The sequence below is a fragment of the Pleurodeles waltl genome, chromosome 5, assembly GCF_031143425.1.
Source record: "Pleurodeles waltl isolate 20211129_DDA chromosome 5, aPleWal1.hap1.20221129, whole genome shotgun sequence".
NCBI classification, from domain to species: domain Eukaryota; kingdom Metazoa; phylum Chordata; class Amphibia; order Caudata; family Salamandridae; genus Pleurodeles; species Pleurodeles waltl.
Genome location: NC_090444.1, coordinates 215,855,241 through 215,878,589, shown reverse-complemented (window position 1 = coordinate 215,878,589; position 23,349 = coordinate 215,855,241). Strand labels below are relative to the sequence as shown.

General features: G+C 46.1%; 1 protein-coding gene across 2 annotated transcripts in view; it reads left to right on the top strand.

Annotated features, from left to right (window-relative positions):
* PPP2R5A (protein phosphatase 2 regulatory subunit B'alpha) overlaps window positions 1–23,349 on the top strand; it is a 465,744-nt gene that overhangs the window by 164,443 nt on the left and 277,952 nt on the right. For both annotated transcript variants that reach the window (XM_069233927.1, XM_069233928.1), the window contains one exon: window positions 19,834–19,926. In XM_069233927.1, coding sequence (XP_069090028.1) covers window positions 19,834–19,926 — 93 coding nt within the window. The remainder of the gene's footprint in view (window positions 1–19,833; window positions 19,927–23,349) is intronic.

Genomic DNA, 23,349 nt, shown 5'->3' with positions numbered 1-23,349 from the left:
CACTGTCGGTATATGAATTGGAACCACATCAGGAGCCGAGGGCTTCTCCGGAGCAGGAGATGCCTGGACTGTCATCGGCTTCCCGTCCGGTGCCGGTTCCTCAAAGTTGTCCGGCTTTCCCGACGCCGGGCACGGACCCCGCAGCATTTTTGAATGCAATGTTTCATATTTTTGCCACCATGGCGCCTGGTGGTGGGCATGTGGGTCCGTCGGGTCCGTCAGGTCCTTTGACCTTTAACTTGGGTGCTCCGGCTCCTTACAAGCCAACACCCTTTATGCCCTTTCTTCTTTCTGGAGGAACTGCTTCGACGCCAATGCCTTTGGTGTCGCCCAGAAGGCCGGTGACGACGACGACGTCCACTGTTCCGGTGCCGATGGAGTCGCCACGGATCCAGTCGACTGTGAAGTTACCTGTGGCACCGGAGGGTCCCACGTCGGAGGGCTCCGAGGGTCGGCGCCGTCCAAGATCTTCGCAGTCGACTGACGCCTTATCCACGCCGGGGCTCGAGTCCAGGCTCCGATCCAGGAGGTTGGCTTTAAGGCTGCTGGAAGAAAAGGAGTATGAGAGGCAGCATTTGGAGGAAGGTGAAATTGTGGAACCTTCAGGGGACCTGGAAGGCTTAGATACGGCAAGTGGCATGGACACTTCCCCGGAATGGGGCCTGTCTTCCACGGGGGAGTATACGGAGGAGGCTGCTTCATTTCATGCTGTGGTGAGGAAGGCAGCAGACTTTTTGGACTTCCACTTCCTTCTGCAGAGGTGAAGACAAACCTCCTGACCGAAGTGCTGCATCCAGCGTCGGCGGTGGCAGAGCCTCTTTTGCCTTTCAATGAGGCTCTTTTAGACCCTATTAAGGACATTTGGAAAAAGCCAGTGACTTTGGCAGCTGTCAACAGGGCGGTAGCGAGACGCTATTGTGTAGCACCAGGTGATCCGGACTTTCTGACCAAGCACCCAACTCCGGAGAGTTTGGTTGTCCAAGCGTCGTGCTCCTCCCGTTCTGCTCCGGTTTCGTTCCCCGGGGCCCCTGCGGACAGGGAGTCTAAGAAGATGGACCAGGCAGCAAAAAATACCTTTTCTTCTTGTAGCATGGCTTTAAAGTCTACCAATGCGACTTGCATTTTGGGGTGTTATATTCATGCCCTTATTGATGAAGCTAAGGGCCACCCTGGTTTGTCACAGGAGGTGTTGAACCTGTTGTCAGACGCTCAGGCGGCGGCGACCCAGGTAATTCAATCTGGGCTGGACACCTCGGATTCGGTGGCCAGAGCTATGGGCACATCCATAGCGACGAGACGGCAGGCCTGGCTGCTATCGTCAGGGTTCTCCCCTGATGGTCAGACTACTCTCCTGGACCTGCCATTTGATGGAGACAAACTTTTTGGATCAAAAGCAGACTGCTCTAGAACGTTTTAAAGAGAGTAGAGCCACGGCTAAGTCATTGGGTCTCCATGCAGCCACTTCCTCTGCTTTCAGATCGTTTGGGAGGTTTGGAGGTTTTGGTCGTGGCGCTTCCTTTCGTGGCAGGCTCCATGAGGCAGGATATAATCTTCAGAAACTCTTCCTTACAGATCCTTCAGGGGATCTACGCACTAGAGTACGCGGTAGAGTACGCACTAGAGGTGCCACCCAGCAGCACTCTGCCTCTTCCTCCGGAGGGGTGCAGCAGGGAAAGTAGCCTTAGTCCTCCACCACTCCCTGCTCACACGTCTCCGGCAGGTGGGAGACTTACTCACTTTCTTCGCATGTGGGAGTCCATAACATCAGACTCCTGGGTCACTGGCATTGTGGAGAAGGGGTATGCTCTTCCCTTTCGGGAATTTCCTCCTCCCTTCCCTCCCCGCCCCTTCTTCTGTTCGGACGACCATCTTCTGTTATTGCAACAGGAGGTGATGTCCCTTTTGTCGAAAGGCGCAGTGGAGTTGGTCCCAGAGCAGGAGAGGGGTCAGGGCTGCTATTCAAGGTACTTCCTGATCCCCAAAAAGGATGGTCGGTTGAGGCCAATCCTGGACCTGAGGATTTTGAATTGGTTCCTCAAGCAGGAAAAGTTCAAGATGCTGACCCTGTCACAGGTTCTTTTGACGTTGAGCGAAGGAGATTGGATGGTGTCCGTCGATTTGCAGGATGCGTACTTCCACATTCCGATCCTCAAGTCGCACTGGAAGTATCTCCGGTTTGTGGTGGGGTCGCAGCACTATCAGTTTGCTTTCCTTCCATCTGGTCTTACTTCGGCACCTCGAGTCTTTACGAAGGTGATGGTGGTAGCAGCGGAGCTCAGAAGAAAGGGAATAGCAGTATTTCCTTATCTGGACGATTGGTTGATCAAAGCCAAGTCTCCGGAGCTCTTGCGGTGTCACCTGCAGACGACAACTCAGTTGTTGTTCGACCTGGGATTCTCAGTGAATGTGCCCAAATCTCACATGGAGCCCTCTCAACGCCTCCTGTTCATAGGGGCAGTACTGGACACAACATTAAATCGGGCCTTTCCTCCACCGCAGCGGATTCAGGACATTCATGCGTTGATTCCAATGTTTCAAGATGGAGCGGTCGTTCCAGTCCTCAAGGTCCATTGTTTGCTCGGTTTGTGCGCTTCTTGCATTCTGCTGGTCATGCATGCACACTGGCACATGAGGGCTTTTCAGTGGTGCGTCCGCAGGCAGTGGTTTCAGCACAAAGGAGATCTCGAGGATTCGATAAGGATCTCCAGAGACGCTGCAGCGGATCTTCAGTGGTGGGCTGCGGTCGGCAACCTGTCGCAAGGAAGGCGGTTCTCGCTGCCTCCGCCAGTGGCCACAGTTGTAACGGATGCTTCCACTCTAGGGTGGGGAGCTCATCTGGGGGACCTGGAGATCAAAGGTTGTTGGTCTCCAGTTGAACAGAGGTTTCACATCAATGTGTTGGAATTGCGGGCGATACGTCTGGCTCTCAAGGACCTTCCTCAGTCAGTTCAGGTCCTGACGGACAACACTACTGCGATGTGGTATATAAACAAGCAGGGAGGAGCGGGGTTGTATCTTCTCTGCAGAGAAGCTCTTCGACTCTGGTCCTCGCTTCAGGACCACAAGATTTGCTCGGTAGCAAATCATTTGTCAGGGAGTTCTGAACGTGCGTGCGGACGGTCTCAGTCGGCTCATCTCGACCGACCGATCTTCATCCGGATCTGGTTCTTTACATCTTCCAGGTTTGGGGGTTTCCTCAGATAGATCTGTTTGCCACTCAGAAGAACACGCACTGCCCGTCGTTTTGCAGCCTTCAATATCTGGTGCAAGGAGCTTTGGGGAGTCATTTCAGATGTCCTGGAACGGCCAGTTGCTTTACGCCCCCCCAAAATACCCATGATTCCTCGGGTTCTGAGGAAGATCCGCCAAGACTGGGCCCAAGTCATCTTAATAGCCCCGGATTGGCCAAGAAGGGTGTGGTATTCAGACCTTCTCCAACTCTCTCTGTGCCCTCCGCTCCGTCTCCCTTACAGGGCAGACCTCCTCTTGTGGTCGCAGGGGCAGGTTCTACACCCCCACCTCCAGAGCCTGCACCTTCATGCCTGGAGATTGAACGGGGCAATCTGAGTTCCTTTTCTCTCCCGCCGGAGGTGGTGGATGTTATTTTATCGGCCAGGCGACACTCCACCAAATCAGTCTATGCAAGCAGGTGGGCCAAATTTGCCAGTTGGTGTGGAGAGAACCAAATTGATCCCTTGAAGGCTGATGTATTATTATTTGCTTTAATCTTGGCACAGAAAGGTTGTGCAGTTGCCACAGTTAAGGGCCGTTTATCAGTGCTGCCGGCTTTTCTGTGCCTCCCAGACCAACCCTCTCTGTTTAGGTCACCTTTGGTATTGAGGTTCATTAAGGGTCTCATTAATAAGTTTCCGCCCACTCTCTTTGTTATGCTTCAGTGGGATCTTAATTTAGTATTGACCTTTCTTATGGGATCGCCATTTAAGCTGATGCACTCTTGTTCCTTATGATTCCTAGTTTTTAAAGACTGTGTTTCTAATGGCCATAACATTGGCCAGAAGAGTGAGTGAGCTCCAGGCTCTTAGTGTAGAGTCCCCATATCTTTCCTTTTTTAGAGGCAAAGTGGTGTTAAGGACCAAGGCGGCTTTCCTGCCAAAGGTTGTTACACCCTTTCATTTGGGGCAGTCCATTACTCTCTCTTCCTTTTACCCTCTGCCTCATCCATCCAAGGAGGAAGAGATGCTTCACCGGTTGGATCCACGAAGAACGTTGAGCTCCTTTGTCGACAGGACGAGGGAGTTCAGGCAAGACGATCAGCTCTTCGTTGGATACGTGGGGAAGAGGAGAGGCAGAGCAGTCCACAAGAGAACGCTGTCCAGGTGGGTCATTCTCTGTATCAAACTTTGTTATTCCTTAGCAAAGAAAGAACCCCCTGTAGGACTCCGAGCTCATTCCACCAGGGCTAAGGCTGCTTCATTGGCCTTGGCTAGGGGTGTTCCTGTGGTTGACATCTGCAAAACGGCAACTTCGGCGTTCCTCCATATTTTTGGCAAACATTATTGTTTGGACTCTGAGGTCAGGAGGGATGGCCATTTTGCCCGCTCAGTGCTGAAGGATTTCTTGGATTGACCATTCAGGCACCCACCTCCGGAGGTGGTACTGCTTTGGGACTTTATTCTTAAGGTGAGGAATCCAGAGGTAGTTGTATCCATCAGAAGAACAAGTTACTTACCTTCGGTAACGCCTTTTCTGGTGGATACATTAGCTACCTGTGGATTCCTCACGGTCCCTCCCGCCTCCCCGTTGCCTGATTGGTCTTACCACAAATTCCTTGGGTGAGCACCGGTTTATTGTATATTTGTATATAATAATGAGATGTGTGTCTATATATTTCTTTATATATATGGTATTTTTCAAAGGAAACATGTTTGGATATGTGTATATATATATATATATATATTTGTTTCCATATGAGTGTGTTGTTTCCATTAGTATCATTTTATATTATTGCAATAAATGTTGGTACATAATTTTATTTGATGTAATTATATTTCTCTGCAAAGTCAATGTTCACCTGTTCGTCTCAAAGGCACGTAAAAAATGGTGATAAGTAACGTCTGCACGTCGACGAGGGCTTCTTATTGCCTGGATGACGCCATACGGCGTCGCGTGGAGTCGGGCAATTGTAACGTCATCGTCGACGTGCAGAGCTAGAAGAAAATTTCCGTCAAAGCTGGCGTGTGGGGGAAAATTCTTTAGGTGAGGAATCCACTGGTAGCTAATGTATCCACCAGAAAAGGTGTTACCGAAGGTAAGTAACTTATTCTTCAGCTCCATTCTTTATCTTGGAGTTCCCAGATAAGGTTTTTTTTACAATTGTGCCCCCATAAGTGGGAACATAGTGCTATATATAGCCAGTTGACTTAGTGTCTGCCAGTCCCCATGTCATGAACTGATTGTACAAGGACATGCTTATTTGGTTCAGAACCCATTGGTGTCCAGTGTGTACGTTTACAATATAGTATGTGGGTAAGTGTGATGAATATGGTCCTAGGGAGGCATTGTAGCCGTGTGAAGTCTTGATGGGGCAGTAGCAAGTCTTCTTCAAATAGAACACCCACCATTGTCCCTCCTGCATCCTCCCAAGGTGTTAATCTTGCCCGTGTGAGCCTGCCTAACAGAGACGGCATACCACATAGGTAAACATTTGGTGCATAAGGCAAGATACTGTGCATAGTACGAAGTGCAGTTCTCCAGTATATCAAGGCATTACGGAGTAGTAAAGGAAGTGTAGTGGGACATGTCACTCCAGGTAGCAATAGGTTCTGTAGGCGGCCAGCATTCAACATGGGCTGTGTAACCTATTTCTTGTGGGTGTATATCAGCCAGCAAATGGGCAAGCCATTGTAGATGGGCTGCATGACAGTAAGCTTTAAAGTCAGGATCTCCCAGGCCAGCACCATCAGTTGGCAGTTGTCATTTTTGAAGACTAACCCTCTGTCTTCCAGTGCCCCATATTAGGTAATTGAGGAGGGAGTCGAGGGTTTGAAAAACCTTCTGCTGGATAAGTACTGGAAGATTGGCAAAAAATAAAGTAGTTTGGACAGCATGACCATCTTGGAAAGGACCAAGCGTCCCGCTATGAACAGAGGTAGTGTAGTTCAAAACTTTACTTGTGCTCGTAGAGCTGCAATGAACTTAACTAGGTTCCCATCCATAAGATCTGTAGGGGATCTGTAGACGTGGATGCCCAGATAAAGCAATGTGTCGGACAACTGCTATAACGCGGGTTCTCATCTAAATCATGTTGTTCTAGATTGTGTCTCGAAAAGAGAAAGCATGTGATTTTGTATGATTGATTTGGAGGCCTGATAAAGCCTCAGATGTTTGCAGGATGGTGGCGATCGTTGTGAGATCAATGTATGCCAGAATATCATCTGCATACAAGGAGAGTGAATGAACTTGTGGGATTGACCAAGGCGTTGCCTCATGGCGAAGATTCTGTGTAAATGGTCCCACGGCTAACACAAACAACAATGGGATCAAGGGGCATCCTTGTCGTGTGCCCATGCCTATGGTATATTCCATGGAGATATGTGCACCCATTTTAGCTCTTGCTTTTTGTTTGGTATATAATAATCTGGCCCATTTAATACAATCGGGGGGTATATTATAGAGTTGCAGGACTGTGAACATATAGCCCCAGTCTAGGGAATCAAAGGTCTGTTCAAGGTCCAATGATATGCAGCCAGTGTCTGGGAGTCCACGTGTGCAGACTCCATCACTTGGTATATGTGTCTAATGTTAAGTGATGTGCTCCGACATGGTACAGATCATTGTTGATCCACGTGAATCAGGTCTGGAAGCAAAGGGAGTAACATGGGGGCCAATACTTTACTTAGAATTTTATATTCAGTAGTTAAAAGAGATAAAGGCCTGTCTGACGATCGCTCCTCTGGAGTGTAGCGAGGTTTAAGCAGGGATGTGACTAGGGCCTATTTAGTGGTCGAAGGTACAACTCTTGCTTTTAAGGACGCGTTATATAATTTCTCTAGTCTCTGGATGAAACAGGAGGCAAGGGTAGAATAAATTAATCTGCCAGTCTGTCTGTGCCAGGTGTTGCGTTGCGTTCCATCTCCATAATGGCCACAGGTATTTCAACTGCAGACGGGAGCTCCCAATGATTCATGCTTTGTTAAAGTAATCTGTGGGAGTCTCAGATTCTTCAGGAAAACCTCTTTATCCATGGTTGATGGAGTGGGTCGGGCTTTATAGAGCTCAGTAATAAGTGCGGAAAGCCTCATTAATATATATTTGAGTGGTGCATGGAACCCCACGGTGCGATGTAACATTCAGTGTTGGAGTGGGCGATAGTGGTGGCCGTATCAGATTTGCTAGTGATGTACCTGCTCTGTCTCCCTCAGAGTGCATCCTCTGTAAATATGATTTTCTCAACCTCTCCAGCAGTTCTGCATAGTCTATCCTGGCCTTCTGGAGGTCTCCGTGTTACGTGGGTTCATGTGTTGTTTCATGTTCAAGGCATTCTAATTGTGCTTCTATATTTTGCAATTCTTGGAGAACTGAATGTCGTACACCTGTTGTAGTAGCTACAGACACGCCCCTTAATACTGCTTTAAAAGCTTACCATTCAACAAGAGGCATAGAAGCTGTCCCCTCATTCTCTGTAAAGTATGGATCAGTGGCTTTAATTAGGGTATCACAGAATGCTGCATCTTCTAGCTGAGCGGGCTGTATTTTCCATGTTGGTATAGGTGTAGGAATCTTACCCCACGTCAACACTACCTCCAGTGGATTATGGTCTGGTCAACTCTTTCCGAGGTATGTTGATTCAGTGAATTTCCCAACCATTGATGAAGTGCATATTATGTGGTCGAATAGTGTATGTAGGCTGGGGTGGGGGCGGGGGGGGTGTAAATGTATTCTTGCATGCCTCTGTTGTGAGTTCTCTCAAGAAATCAAGTAAGGCCTAGCTGGACACCCAATCTCCTAGTGCTTTGGCTTGTTTCATAGCACCTGCGTGTTGTAGTGGGGTGGTGTGATCAGTCAAGGTTGACATCTAGGATGGCATTAAAATCTCAATCTAGTATCTATGGAATATGTGACCACTCCGCTAGAGCAGAGGATATGACCTGTAGGGATAGGTCTTGGTCTGCGTTCGATGCATATAAACTTCCCAGGATTAACATTTTACCATCTAGTGTTCCTCTGACACGTCCATGCATGTCAGACGTAAGTTCCTGTGCTTCGAATGGAACCCCTGCTCGCAATCATACAACTGCCACACGGGCAAATCCGGAATATGTAGTAGCTAATATTTGGCCCCTCCCTTTGGTATGCAATTTTATGACATTAGATTTAGTGAGGTGAGTTTCTTGCAAGAAAACTATATTTGCCTTCCAGCGGTGTAGTTTTGCCACGATTTTATGTCGTTTATGTATTGATCCTAACCCCCTTACATTCCAGGTGGGTATTTTGTATTGTTGTAGTATAGTCGACATGAGTACAATAATATTTTGTAAGTTATTAGAGATCCTTCTATTGATATTATATCCATGGGAGGCTGAGAACTTGGTCTTCTCTGAGAAGGGAAAACACTTAAGTCCGGCTCCACCGGAACTTCATATTGACCAGGTAACTATAAGGAAAACAACCACCTATATAAAAATAAAACATTTGGCAAGTGCTTTTGAAGGGGGGAACCATTCCTTAGTAAGAAATTGATTATATTTCAAGCTCCCTGTCATTGGGGGTGAGGGGCACCAGAAAATCATAGTGATATAAATTATTTAGAAGATTTGTCAACATTAGTACCTTTTAGAGTCTACCCAAAGTTTAGATATGGGATCTCTAGGTTGTACCTGGAAAGGTATTAAATTAAGGACGGCAAGCAACTAACAGTCATTACATCTATTATAAATCTTCTGTGTGCTTATGCTAAGTATCTAGCTTATCATTGCATGCACTTAATGAAATCCTATTTTGAAACTTGAGGTATACAGATGAATCTTCCTCCAGGTGTGGCAGTGGTAGCAGGTGAATGGTTGGTATCTACATCATAAATCAAGTTAGTAAGTCTGAGGTGTTACAGTGGGAAATAATGCCATGCTTGCATCGGAGTCTGAGCTGGAATTGGTCAAGGAGCTGGGGGATGGTTAAGATTTTCATTGAAGACATTGTCTCCAGTACTGCTCTTCTGCCCTCCAGCGTCTGCTGTGGAGACGGAGCTGCCGCGGAAGTCATATCTTGTGGCTGTCTCTGATTGATCCGGCGAGAAGGCATACTTGACTTCCTCAGATAACGATCTGGTGGAGGAGCACGCTTTATGTTGTGGTAGTTCTATTCCAGCCAGTTCCATACCGCAATATGGAGTTCTGTTCACATATCACTTTCAACCGCTCTGGGTACCGCTGGACATAAGTAAGACCTTCTGTTTGCATCTGTCTTTTGACTACTATAAAGGAAGCATGTTTTATATTGTATTTCCAGCGTATGCTCTGAAAACAAGGATACAGTAATATTATTGATCGTTATAGGGGCTTTCTCCCTGGCCTTCTGAAGGAGTAGATCACAATCTCTGAAATTTAGGATACATGCGATCATGGGGCATGGTGGCGAGCCAGGTGGGGGTTGTTTTCTGGCTGGTATTCGATGCACCTGTTCTACAGTGAACAGCGCAGAAAGTCCCTGTGGGGCCACTGATGTTTGTAGCCAGTTTACAATAAACTGCTATTGATTGAGCCCTCTGTCGGAAGTATGGGTAGCGTGATCATCAGAGAGGCTATGCTGAGATGGCCCAAGGTGAAGACCCTACATTGGTTTGGTAGATTTTGTGCACCCCGATTTTAGAAGCTGAAATGTTGCTTCAGGTGACGCCAAAGTAGTGACCCACGATATCAGTCAATAGGGTATTTCCCCTCGGTCTAATGAAGTGAGCAAGGTGGTCCTCTTATGCTGCTCAAGGGGTGATTAACACTGATGTGATGCTACTTATGTGTGGCTGACCAGTGGTCAAGGGGACACTCAGCATTAGGGTGGTTGGCCCGAACCATACGGGCTCAGGATTAACCTACAGTTCCTAGCTGTGCGCGTATGTAGCAGGTTCAAGGAGTGTAGTTGTGTAAATTGCAGAGAGAATAATGTTGCTGCCTGCCTGTGATTACAGTTTGCACCGTAGGCCTAGTATAATTCCTGAACAGGTCACCCTACAGCCTCTCTGTTTCTCGGTGAGGGTGTCAAGAATGTCAGTTCCACCATTAGGTTCCAGTGCTCTCTCTCTTTATGACTGTCTATCAAAGCGGGTGTGGCGGGGGGGATGGTATCTGCACTACCCACGACTAGCATTTTGCTGCCACCAACTAGGGTCCCGATCCTGAATGCGTACCTGTTTCACAGTCGCTACTTCTCGTGGTAAACGGGCCGCCCCTCTCATTCCAGCACTGAGGCCCGCCCAGGTCCCCGAACGCAGCTGCCCCTTTCCATCATCCGGCAGGTCGGCAGATATTTTCTGTTCAGTAATGTGCCCCCGAGGCGTGGGAACTCATTGTCGCGCCCCTGCTCTCCTGGCTCCTCGCAGCTTCACTCATTAGTTTGTGGGAGGCACCAGGCACACACTCCACTCCTTAAGTGTAGGCCAAGGTAGTCTCAGCCATGAGGTTCCGTCAGTCCCCGTGACATGGCATCAGCCACCCGCAGCATGATCTGGGGGTGCAGTCTCTGTGCCTCTTCACCATGGGGAGTCATCTTTATGACGCTTTTTGTGCGGACCGTGGCTGATTCCCCTGGTGCCGACATGAGCCATTTCTGGTGGTTGGCTGCGCCCCCTGTGAATTATACAATATTATGGAGGGAGCAGCGAAAAGATTGCAGCTTCTCCTCACCACCATGCAATCTGATGGCTTCCTGTATGATCTCAAGGAGCCAACAAAGAAATCCATAAAAGCCATTCCCATAGATTTTGTAGGAAGCTGGCCTGGTGTGTGGTGAGTACCTATGGTGTTATCACCCCTCATACCAGGTATCCCCTATTAGTGAGGTGTAGACAGTGGCTAGAAAGCCACGGGTCTCTCGAGGTAGCTTTGGTTGAGCAGCCAATACTTATTTAGTAGACATGCAAAGCTTATGCAATACCACTACAGTCACACAGCACTTACTCAAATGAAAGAACCACGCACTGTTACTCCAAAACAGACAACATATTCCTTTGGTCAGAACTCCTGTTATTAAGGCATTTATGGAAGAGTTATTCCACCCAAGGTTCCTCCAGCTCCAGTATGGAACCTTAACATTGTACTTACTACACTTATGGGTCCACCATTTTAACCCATGCATTCCTGTTCTTTTCAATTTCTTTCATTTAAATTTGCCTTCTTGGTAGCTATAACTTCACTAAGACGTGTCAGTGAAATACAAGCGTTCACTTTAGAGGAACCTTTTTTCCAAGTACATAAAGATAAAGTCGTTCTTAGGACAAACCCTACATTTTTATCTAAAGTAGTTTTACCATTTCATTTTAATCAATCAGTTGAGTTACCTGTTTTTTTTTCACTCAACCAGACTCAGTCGCTGAAAGAGCTCTGCTCTATACACTAGATGTCAAACAAGCTCTTATGTTTTACGTTGACAGGACAAAAAGATTTAGAAAATCAAAACAACTTTTTGTAACTTTTTCAAAGCCTCACAGAGGTAATTGTATTTCAAAGATTGGTTTAGCTAGATGGATAGTCAAGTGTTTTCAGTCTCAAAGCTAAAAGATAATTACCAACAACTCCTAAAGCACACTATATCGGGAAAAGGGGTGATTCTATGGCCTTTTTAGGAAACATCCCAATAGCAGATATTTGCAAAGCTGCTACTTTGTCCACACCTCACACATTTACTAAACACTATTGTGTAGATATTTTAGCACGCAAACAGGCAAATGTTGGTCGAGCAGTCCTCAGGACACTTTTTCAAGCTACTCCAGCTCCTCCAGGCTAGCCACCGCTTATTTGGAGGGGACTTTACAGTTGTTGCAAAGAATGTGTATCCATTTTATGTTTTTCTGTCCTGCATACTTAGTCCCTAGGTCTAAATGGATTCGCAAAATCTGCCGGGAAATGAAGATAAGGAAATGTGCTTTCGCTCTGAGGTTCCTAAAAAGTCACAATTCAAATGTGTTAATTTATGGAGTAAGCAAGTTTTTTAGTAACAGCATGGCGTATACGCAACTATTATATAAATAATGACTTTTAACGGATTTTAAAGACTGGGCAATCAGGGTTTTTATTCTTAGATATTGGTTTAGGGTAGACTTGTACTGCTTTATTTATGATGTTATTTATCTTTGTATTGTATTGCTTTGATGGTCTGTCGATCGAATAAAGCTTATTGTGAATTCAGTGTGTATCTACAGCCACCCATGCCATCGAATATAAAATGTTACTTACACAGTAGACATCTGTTTGTGGCATGTAGTGCTGTAGATTGACATACGCCCTCCCTCTTCCCCAGAAGCCTGTAGTCATTGTAGTACAAGATATTGTAAGTATATACATACATTTGTGATGGATACAACTGGCTGTGGATTCCACACCTTATGAATTCTCCCAACGCACCAGCATCCGTCGGAAACTTTTCTTTCCAGCTCTCCAGGTCGACGAGGATGTCATAATAGCACGGCTCCCCACATGGCTCCACCTGACGTCATTGGAGCCATAAGAAGTCCTTGTCTGCATGGTGACGTCAGTTCCCTTTTTTCCGCGCCTTCGATGCAAATGGTTTCCAGCTCTCCACAGCTTTCTTCAATGGTCGAGGGAAATTTTTTGTTTCAGTGTCTCCACCGAGAAAATCTGGTTTTAAACCTTGTAGCGAGTGCGGATGTCACATGTCTGTGCGGATCCAAAGTGCCGCTCATGATGTTGCCAGTTGCTCGTCCTGTCAGAGCATGAATCCGAAGGCTCTGAAGGAGAGGGAGGCAAAGAGTTTTGTTTCTAAAGCTAAGAAGGAGAAGAGGGGGAAAAACCCTGGACTGTTTGTTTCATAGATTTTCAAAGTCCCACAAGAAGCGGCGTCATCATGGATCGTGATGCCGTTCGTACAGAGACAGTCCAAAATCGCCTTCACCGACTTCGAGGTCATGATGCCGTATGACTTGGGAAGTCAGCCCAACGGTATCTCCCCAGCCAAAGTTACCCGAGGCGTCTCCAGCGCCGTAACTGGTGGAGATTTCGGCATCACCTACGAGCCTGGTGGCTCAATTTTCTCTGACATCCTCGCATCAGGGGTTTGAGGTTAACAAATCTGAGCAGACCCAACCTCCACAAGAGGAACAGGGCTATCCTGCCTTTCTGGCTCCGGGAATGAATCAGTCTTTCCTCCTTAATGCTGTGTTCAGCATATTCAGTAAGGCACTGATCCTCTATGATGCTCCTGCCGGCCCCATGGGTCTGTTAGCCTTTACGTTTGGGTTGCCAATGCCATCCAGGCAGGCTCCTTTCCTGCCTTTCCGTCCGGCATCTGGTTCGGCGCCAATGATGACACCAGTACCACCACACATGCGGGCACCAGCGGCACCATTACTGACATCGGAAGGACCTCAAACGGAGTCGGCTCATTCTACTCCTGCATGGAGTGTGGATCCTGCTCCTCTTCTGACTTAGCCTTTGCGGGCGCTGTCGACGACCGTGAACTCCTTTTCGATGCCACGTTTGGAGTCAAGACTTAGATCCAGGAGGGAAGCCTTATGGCTGCTGGAAGAGCAGCAGTATCTATAGAAGCAACACCTAGAAGAAGGTGATATTCCTGTACCTTCTGATGAGTTCCAGGGACTCGTGTGGCTAGTGCACTGGACACTTCCTGTGAGTGGAAACGTTTGTCAGCCGGAGTTGCAGTTTCAACAGAAATGTCAACCTGCCATGGGGTTATCAGGAAAGCAGCGTTGTTTTTAGATTTACTTCTGCCTGCGTCAGAGCTGAAGGCTAATATTCTAACAGAGGTGTGCACCCGACAACCTCTGCTTCTATTTAATGACACTTTGACTGAGCCCATATTGCATATTTGGGAAAAGCTAGTGACTACGCTGGCAGTTTCCAGGTCTATAGCCAGGAGATATAAGGTTGCTCCAGGGGACCCAAAATTTTTAACCCAGCACCCGACGTCCGAAAGCTTGGTGGTACAGATTTCTTGTTCTGCTAAGGTTGCTCCAGGTTTGTTCCCTGCAACTCCATTGGACAGGGAGTCGAAGCGGATGGAGCAAACTGCTAAAAAATACCTTCTTTCTGGGAGTATGGCCTTGAAGTCTTTAAATGCAGCCTTTATGCTGGGTAGATACATCAATGCCTTGATGGTTATGGACAAGGAGGTGGTCCCTAAATTGCCGCAAAATGTCCAAGGAAATTTTCGAGAACTTTTGCAGGATAGTAAAGTGGCAGCCAAACAAGGGATCCAGACAGGCCTGGACACTACAGTCTCTGTTGCAAGAGCCACGCTGACATCAAATGCCAGCGGGGGGCATGCATGGATTAGAGGTTCTGGCTTTTAATTGGATGTACAGTCAACATTAATGGACCCTCCCATTTGATGGTGGCAGACTGTTTGAGACAAAGGCAGACTCTGCCCTGGAGAGATTTAAGGATAGCAGGGCCACTGAAAAATCTGTGGGCTTTCAGTCATCTTCTTCATCTTATAGGCCATTCCAGAGATTCAGAGGGTTTGGTCGTGGCTCTTCCTTTCCTGGAAGACAGCAGTTTGGAGCCCAGCAGCTGTCCAATCCCCTCTACAGGTCCTATAGCGGTCGTGGACATAGATTGGAAAATGCCGCCCGTTAGCCTTCCTCCTCCTCTTCATCCTCTGCAGGGATCCAGTCAAGAGTTCTCTCCCCTTCCTCCAGCATGTGTTGCCTGTAGGGAGAAGGTTCTTACATTTTCTCAAAAAATGGGAGTCATTAACATTGGACTCATGGGGGTTAAGTACTGTGAGAAAATATTATGCCCTTCCCTTTCTGGAGTTTCTTCCTCTCTTCCCTCATTATTCCTTTTGTTCAGAAGAGCACCTTCTGTTGCTTCAACAGTAGGTGCAGAGTGTTCTGTTAAAGGGTGCAGTGGAGTTGGTTCCAGAGCAGTAAAGGGATCAGTTATGTTATTCAAGGTATCTCCTGATTCCCAAGAAGGATGGTCGTTTGAGGCCTGTCCTGGACCTTAGGATTTTGAATTGGTTCGTCAAACAGGAAAAGTTCAAAATGCTGACCCTAGAACAGGTGCTTCCTGCGTTGGACAAGGAAGACTTGATGGTGTCTATCGACTTGGAGGATGCGTATTTCCACATCCCCATTCTGACGTCACACAGGAAATAAGGCCGGTTCGTGGTAGCGTCGCAACCCCTCCAGTTTGCGGTCCTTCCCTTTGGTCTTCCTTTCGCTCCTCAAGTCTTCACTAAGGTGATGGCAGTGGGGGCAGTGCATCTCAGAAGGAAGGGAATATCCGTATTCGCTTATCTGGACGATTGGCTGATCAAAGCCAAGTCCCCAGAGTTAGCGGAGCACCGTTTGCAGGTGACAACCAAGTTGTTGTTCAACCTGGGCCTTTCTTTGAATGTGCCCAAATCTCACCTGGAGCCCTCTCAGTACCTCCTGTTCATAGGGGCAGTACTGGACACAACATTGAATCAAATCAAATCAAATCATTAGCATTTATAAAGCGCGCTACTCACCCGTGCGGGTCTCAAGGCGCTAGGGACAAAGGGGGTGGTTATCGCTGCTCGAACAGCCAGGTCTTTAGGAGTCTCCGGAAAGCGGAGTGGTCCTGGGTGGTCCTGAGGCTGGTGGGGAGGGAGTTCCAGGTCTTGGCCGCCAGGAAGGAGAAAGATCTCCCACCCGCCGTGGAGCGTCGGATGCGAGGGACGGTGGCGAGTGCGAGGCCAGAGGAGCGGAGGGGGCGGGTGGGGACGTAGAAGTTGAGGCGTCTGTTGAGGTATTCCGGTCCCTTGTCGTGGAGGGCTTTGTGTGCGTGGGTGAGAAGTCGGAAGGTGATCCTTTTGCTGACTGGGAGCCAATGCAGGTGTCTCAGGTGTGCGGAGATGTGGCTGCTGCGGGGTACGTCGAGGATGAGGCGGGCCGAGGCGTTTTGAGTGCGTTGTAGGCGATTTTGGAGTTTGGCTGTGGTCCCGGCGTAGAGGGTGTTGCCGTAGTCCAGGCGGCTCGTGACGAGGGCGTGGGTCACGGTTTTTCTGGTGTCGGCGGGGATCCAGCGGAAGATCTTGCGGAGCATGCAGAGGGTGAGGAAGCAGGCGGAGGACAGGCCTATCCTATCAGGCCTATCCTCCTCCCCAAAGGATTTAGGACATACAGGCGAGTATTCCAGTGTTTCAGAAGGGAGTGGCTGTTCCTATCCTAAAGGTCCTACGCCTGTTCGATCTGTTTGTTTCCTGCATTCTGTTGGTCACTCATGTACGTTGACACATGAGGGCTCTCAGTGGTGCTGCTGTAAGCTGTGGTTTCAACACAAAGGGGATCTCAAGGAGTCGATAACTATCTCCAAAGACACTGCAGTGGATATGGGATGGTGGAGTGTACAGGGCAACCTGTTTCTAGGAAGGCCGTTTTCCAGTGACCACAGGCATAATGGATGTTTCCACTCTAAGGTGGGGAGCCCATCTGGGGGAGCTGGAGATCAAGGGCCTTTGGTCTCCAGTAGAACAGATGTTCACATCAGGCCTTTCTCCTGTCCATTTGCGGTCAGTTGTTACAAGTCTCGACAGACAACACTACTGCGATGTGGTACATCGACAAGCAGGGAGGAGTATGGTCATATCTTCTTAGTAGACAGGCTCTGCGGCTCTGGTCCTGGGCTCAGGACCATCGGATTTGCGTAGTGGCAAATCATTTGGCTGGAGTTCTGAACATAAGTATGGACAGTCTCAGTCGGCGTTTTTCGGGCGATCACGAGTGGCGTCTTCATCTGGAGGAAGTTCTTGATATCTTCCAGTTGTGGTGATTGCCTTGGATAGTCCTGTTTGCCACTCGAGAGAACCCGCACTGTCAGTCTTTCTGCAGCCTCCAGTATCCGATGCAGGGGACATAGGGGGGATGTGTTTCAATTGAGCTGGAGCTATCGGCTTCTTTACGTGTCCACCCCTGCCCATTCCCCCCAATATCTTTGATTCCTCTGGTTCTGAGGAAGAATTGTCAAGATTGAGCCCAAGTCCTATAAATAGCCCTGGATTGACCAAGAAGGGTGTGGTACACAGACCCTCCTTTACTTCTCGCTGTGCTCTCGGTTCTGTCTCCCTCTCAGGGCAGACTTCCTCTTGCAGTCACAGAGGCAGGTTCTACACCCCCACCTCCAGAGCCTGCACCCTCATGCCTGGAGACAGAACAAGGGAACACCTTCCCAACACCTCACACCCCACCCCCCCCCCCCCCCCTCAAAGTGGTGGAAGTTATTTTATTAGACCGGTGACACTCCACCAGGACTGTTTTTGCTGGCAGATGGGCAAAGTTTGTTGGTTGGTATGAGAGGTGACACATCATCGACCCTTTAAAGGCCCATTTGCCTGATGTTTTGGGTTTTTATCTAGCCATAGTGCAACAAGGGTGTGCTGTGGCGACAGTAAAAGGCTATCTCGCCACACTGTCTGCTTTCATTGGTCTTCCTGATCAACCCTCTTCAAGTCCACTATAGTTTTTAGATTCCTTAAAGGTTTAACAAACAAGTTTCCTCCCACTCCATTTGTTATGCCCCAGTGGGATTTGAATTTGGTATTGACTTTTTTAATGGGTTCACCATTTGAACCAATAGATACTTGCCCATTGAAGCTCCTTATTTTTTTAACTATTTTTTTAACAGCCATCATGTCAGCTAGACATGTGAGTGAGCTACCAGCTGTTAGTGTAAAACCCCCTTACACTACCTTCCATGCGGGTAAGGTGGTTTTGAGAACCAGGGCAGCTTTTCTGCCTAAGGTAGTTAGACCCTTCCTTCTGGGGGTAGACTATAACACTTCCATCTTTTTGTCCTCCTGCCTACCCGTCCATGGAGGAGGAAAGGCTGCATCTCCTGGATCCAAAGAGGGCTCTCAGCTTCTATATTGAAACGACAAAGGACTTCAGGCTGAGCAGCTGTTCGTTGGCTACATGGGCAGAATGAAAGGCAAAACTGTCCACAAAAGGACTCTTTCAAGGTGGGTCACTCTTTGCATAACGATTTGTTACTCGCTGGCAAGGAAGGATCCTCCTGAGGGCATTAGGGCTCATTCAACCAGGGCCAAGTCGGCCACTTCCACTTTAGCCAGAGGTGTGCCTGTTGTTGTTGACATTTGCAAGGCAGAGACTTGCGCTTCCCTCCACACTTTTGTGAAACATTATTGTTTAGACTCAGAGGTGAGGAGAGATGGCCATTTTGCCTTTTCTGTTCTCTAGGACTTCTTGGTTTGACCAGTCAGTCACCCACCTCTGATTGCGGGTCTGCTTTGGGATTCTATTCATAAGGTGAGGAATCCACAGGTAGTTGTATCCATCAGAAGAACAAGTTACTTAACGTCGTTAATGCTTTTTCTGGTGGATACAGTAGCAACCTGTGGATTCCTCACAGTAACACCCTCCTCCCCGTTGCCTGTCTGGTCATACCAGCACTAGTTTAGATTATATTATTATTGTATTATACAAAATGTTTGTACATGTTATTTTTATAGAGAATGTTTATTAGATTATGTATATATATATATTGAGTTGCACATGTTGTGCTCATGATGTCGATATTCACCTGTTTGCCTGGAAGGCACGGTAAAAAAGTGGGTGGAACTGACGTCACCACGCCAGCAAGGACTACTTATGGCTCCGATGACGTCAGATGGAGTTGCGTGCGGAGCCATGCTATTATGACTTCCTCGTCGACGTGGAGAACTGGAAAGAAAGAAAAGTTTCTGACGAATGCTGGTGCCCTAGGAAAATTCACAAGGTGAGGAATCCACAGGTAGCTACTGTATCCACCAGAAAAAGTGTTAACGAAGGTAAGTATCTTGTTCTGCATGGACATCTCTTTTTTTCATTTGCTCCCTGAACATATATACACTCTTTACCTCACCCGCCTGCGGGAAAACAATCTAATAAAGGACTCAAGTCCAGTGCGCAGTATTACAGAGAGGAGGAGTCACTCGATCTTGTGACTCGAAAAGATTCTTTGAAGAAAAACAACTTGTAACACTCTGAGCCCAACACTAGTTGGCGAACATATGCAAAGCATGTGATTCTACAGCACTACATGCCACAAACAGATGTCTACTGCGTAAGTAACATTTTCCGTCTCCAGTATTTGTATTTCTCATAGATTCAAAAGGGTGCTGTCGACTAATTTGCTGGACTTTGGTTTGTTTTAAATGATGTTGATAAGCTGTTGAAGTGAACGTCTTTACCATTGACTTCTATGTAAGCTTTTTCTCTACTGCCATCTGTGGTACCGTGGGACTCCCACTTCAACAGGGAATGATTCAAGCTTGTGAATCTATGAAAGGTACCAATACTGGAGAACTACAATTACAGGTAAGTAAGTAGCTTATTTTCTTTTTTAGCATCTACCTACAAACAATGTATTTATTCTTACATAAAGAGATGCCAGTTTCCTTTCTGCCATATTTGTTGTTGTACAGCATTGTGTATTGCCTCTAAATAATTGATTACCTGATCAAAGTAAAAGTTGTTTATATTAAGATATTTGAAATAATAGATTTATGTTCTGTATAATTGGATAGTTTCCAAGTAAACCTACTAGAGTGGACTTTTTAAAATGTATTACACGTTTCAATGTAAATGCTATTTAATTCCAGCGTAGCTGAATCTAATCTCAGTTCTGTACAAATCATTCTTTATTTGTTCATGTTTTTCAGTTGGTGTATGAATTTTTCCTGAGATTTTTGGAGAGTCAGGATTTCCAGCCCAGTATTGCAAAACGCTATATTGACCAGAAGTTTGTACAGCAGGTGAGAGAATATTTGTTTTACAGTGAAAGTCTATTTTTACACCAAAACAGTTCCTTTTTTTTAAGTAGTCAGGTTATGATGTTTAATTACAACAACAAAAAAAATCTTCTGCCGCTACAGCTAAGGATGTAATTTTTTTTGGGGGAGGCGTGGCTTGACAGCACAGGTGTTGCCAGACCTTAACGTGATCACTAGAAAAAGCTTTAAGAAACAGTACTCAGATTGAGCTTAGTCTCTGCCCATATACATTTATTCTTGCTTGCAGAATTTTGATGGCAAAGGGTGTGTGCTTCCACTGCAAAATAGCGCTTATATTGACCAACAGCTTATATGCAGCACAGTGAGGCTGAGTTGGTTATGGTGACAAGCCAATTATTAATCCTATAGTTTTGATATGTTTGTTGGGAAAAAGTGTGTGATATGCCTGTTTAAGAACCATTAAGACAAAGAGAGTTTACTTGACCTATTTATTGTGAAAAACAGGTTAAAGCCAAGAAACTTTTAGGGAAAGACTTTTATTACGCTGTTAAAGCCCATAGACAGGAATTTTGTTACATGGACAGATTACCATACGAAGCGAGGACTGTTTTGGTGGTGACCCTCTGACAAAACCAGTGAGTAGAAGATGAGTACTATAAGTAGTATAAGAGACCTTGATAATGCTGTTTTAAAAGATCACATATATTGTTTTACCATCTGAAATTTGGCACTTTTGAGGTTGAGTTTGCAGGCAGCACTCATGCAATGCAGTCGCTTGGCTACCTATTGTATATATAAAAAAAAATTATAATAACATTTTTAAAAAATCCTTAAAAGAGGCTTCTAGCCCTCCCATTCCTTACCATTCTTCAGCATCATTGTCTGTCTTTTTAACTACCTTCTAGTTGTCCCAGACATCAGTACCTGCATCACTTGCATTCTTTGAGTGGCACATGGATCAAGTGCAGATTGATTTCGTTTAATCAGTTTCCATCCACTGCTTGTGCTGTGATATAGGTACTAAGTCTTCTTTTTTTAATTTTAGCTACTTGTTAAATAGTGTAAGCTCAACTAGACCTGGAGCGATTTACATCAGCACAAGTTACATTATAAAGGTCACAATCTTTTTTTAATTATTATTATTATTATTACTATTATTAAGTGTGTGCTTTTGGGGGCAGAGTCATGGGAGCTTTGTACTTGACAGCAACTGTGTAAGGACGACTCATTGTGTGTGCATTTGTTTTATCCTTCTCTCCACGCCACTCTACTCTGTTCTCTACTCCACTCAAATCTAAGCCACTCCAGTCTAATACATTCCATTCCACTCCAGTCCACTCCACTCTAATCCACTTTACAACACTTCGCTCCACGCTGTGACACTCCATTCTATGACACTGTACTCCATTCTACAACTCTACTCCTTTCTATGACACACTACTCCATTCTATGACAATCCTGTCCACCCTACTACACTCCACTCTAACAGCACCACTCTGACCCCACGCCACTCCAATCTATGACGCCGCGCCTCTCCAATCTGATGAGCCGCCCACTCTGCACACAAACATTTAGCCATGCTAAACAGCAGCCACACTGGTGTGCAACATGGCTAAAACACATTGCCAAAGCCAATAGTTCTCACATGGACAGGACCTATTGGCTTTGCCAATGCTTGTTTTTATTTTTATTTATATAACCGTATGCCAGATTGTTGCCTTGTGGGAATGCTTATGTGAAATATAGTAAGCCTAAGTTGCTTGTGGTGACAAGCCATTGACAAGGTCTATACGCTTGGGAAAAACATATTTTAAAGCCAGTTTGCCTTTAAAGTTGGATTCCTATTACACAGTATTAACTTCTGCAGAAAGTATTTCGTAACATGGGAGTTGTATATTGATTTGCCAAATGTAATGTTTTACCTGTTTGTAACTTTGTAGTTACCTGTGTGTATTTTAAAGTACTTTTTAGGTCTTGAATGACCTCTTTAGCTATCTGACAGTCTCTTGTGATAAAAAAACTTCAGCAATACTTAAATGCCTGTACAAGCATGGGTGGTTGTTTGAGTCAGCCCTCTTCAACCATTGGTCTGATTGTCTTTCAGATTTTTTTTTCTGCCTATGGCAGGATGTAGCTTGGGGCATTGAGTCAATCAGCTTGATCCATTGGTTCTATTTTCTTGTGAATTACTGCACATCACTGGCTCCCGTGCGCATCTGCCTGAAAATGTTTGATTTTGTGCCGGCGCTGGTGGGGCAGCTCTTTTCGTTTCCATTTTCTCTTTGTTTTGGTCCCTTTTATTTATGTTTTGTTAATATAGAAAGCGCCTGACTGTTCCCCAGATAATGCTACCAGACAATATGGTTCTCTAGCATTTGATCGTTTATAGAAACACATGCTCGAATTGTTTCCCGTCAACAGCAGGCTGGGTTCCCTTGAGAAACATTACATTACTTTCCGCAACATGGACGTTTACGTACACTATTTGTATACTATTCACGTCATTGTAAAGTACACAAACTCCAGCCAATCAGTGACCAGCACCTTCAGCCCTCACTCTGACAGAGGCTTCCAACTGCTAGGTTTCCTTCTGCACGTTCAGTGTGATGACCCCTCAGAATAAATCTCTTCTTTCGAAGACTTTTTGCAACCTTTAAGCAATTTGTCAGACTACTGGGGTCAGGATATTGAGAAACATGGCTAAGTTGCATCCCATCAACTCACATGGTCCCACTGTGTGACATTCTATATAATCTCCTATCACACAGTCACCTAGTGTGGTGAGGAGCCAATATCATATGGTCTCAGTGAAAACAAGCTAAAGATCACTGTAAATAGTGACTTTTCAGCTCGTTTTCTGAGGCTTTGGACTGCTGGCATCCATTAAGGGGTGTGAAAATACCCCAGGACATCATCACCAACCTCAGAAAGCTTATTTTTCTTTTTTTTTTGTTTTTTTTTTGAGAAGGGGGGGGGATTAATTGCTTTTCAAGGCTTGCTAAGCCTGTAAAAAAAAAATATGTGGGTGATCCACATATAAAATGCTTCTACTAGCTATATTCCATCAAAATTTGCATCTCTCAGACTTTTTCTTTGAAAACCTTAAACAACTGACAAACAATGTTAGCACTGACTATTTTGGAAGATCAGGCTCAAGAGTCTAACTCTAAAAACCAGGGAAAAACTTCAAAAAGCTCAATAGAGAAGTCTGATCTAAAGAATTCCAAACAGGCTTTGGTACCTTCAGACCCTGCCTTTAAGCCTCAGAAAACTGGTCAGATGCTAATTTCTCCAACATCCAATATTTTATATATTCCCATGCTTCAATCTTTCCCCGTCCTCAGCTGGAAATGGCAGCATACAGTGTAAACATATATGTCATATACTATATAATTCAAAAAAGGACATAGGCCTGAAACACAATATGTTTAGTAACACATCTAC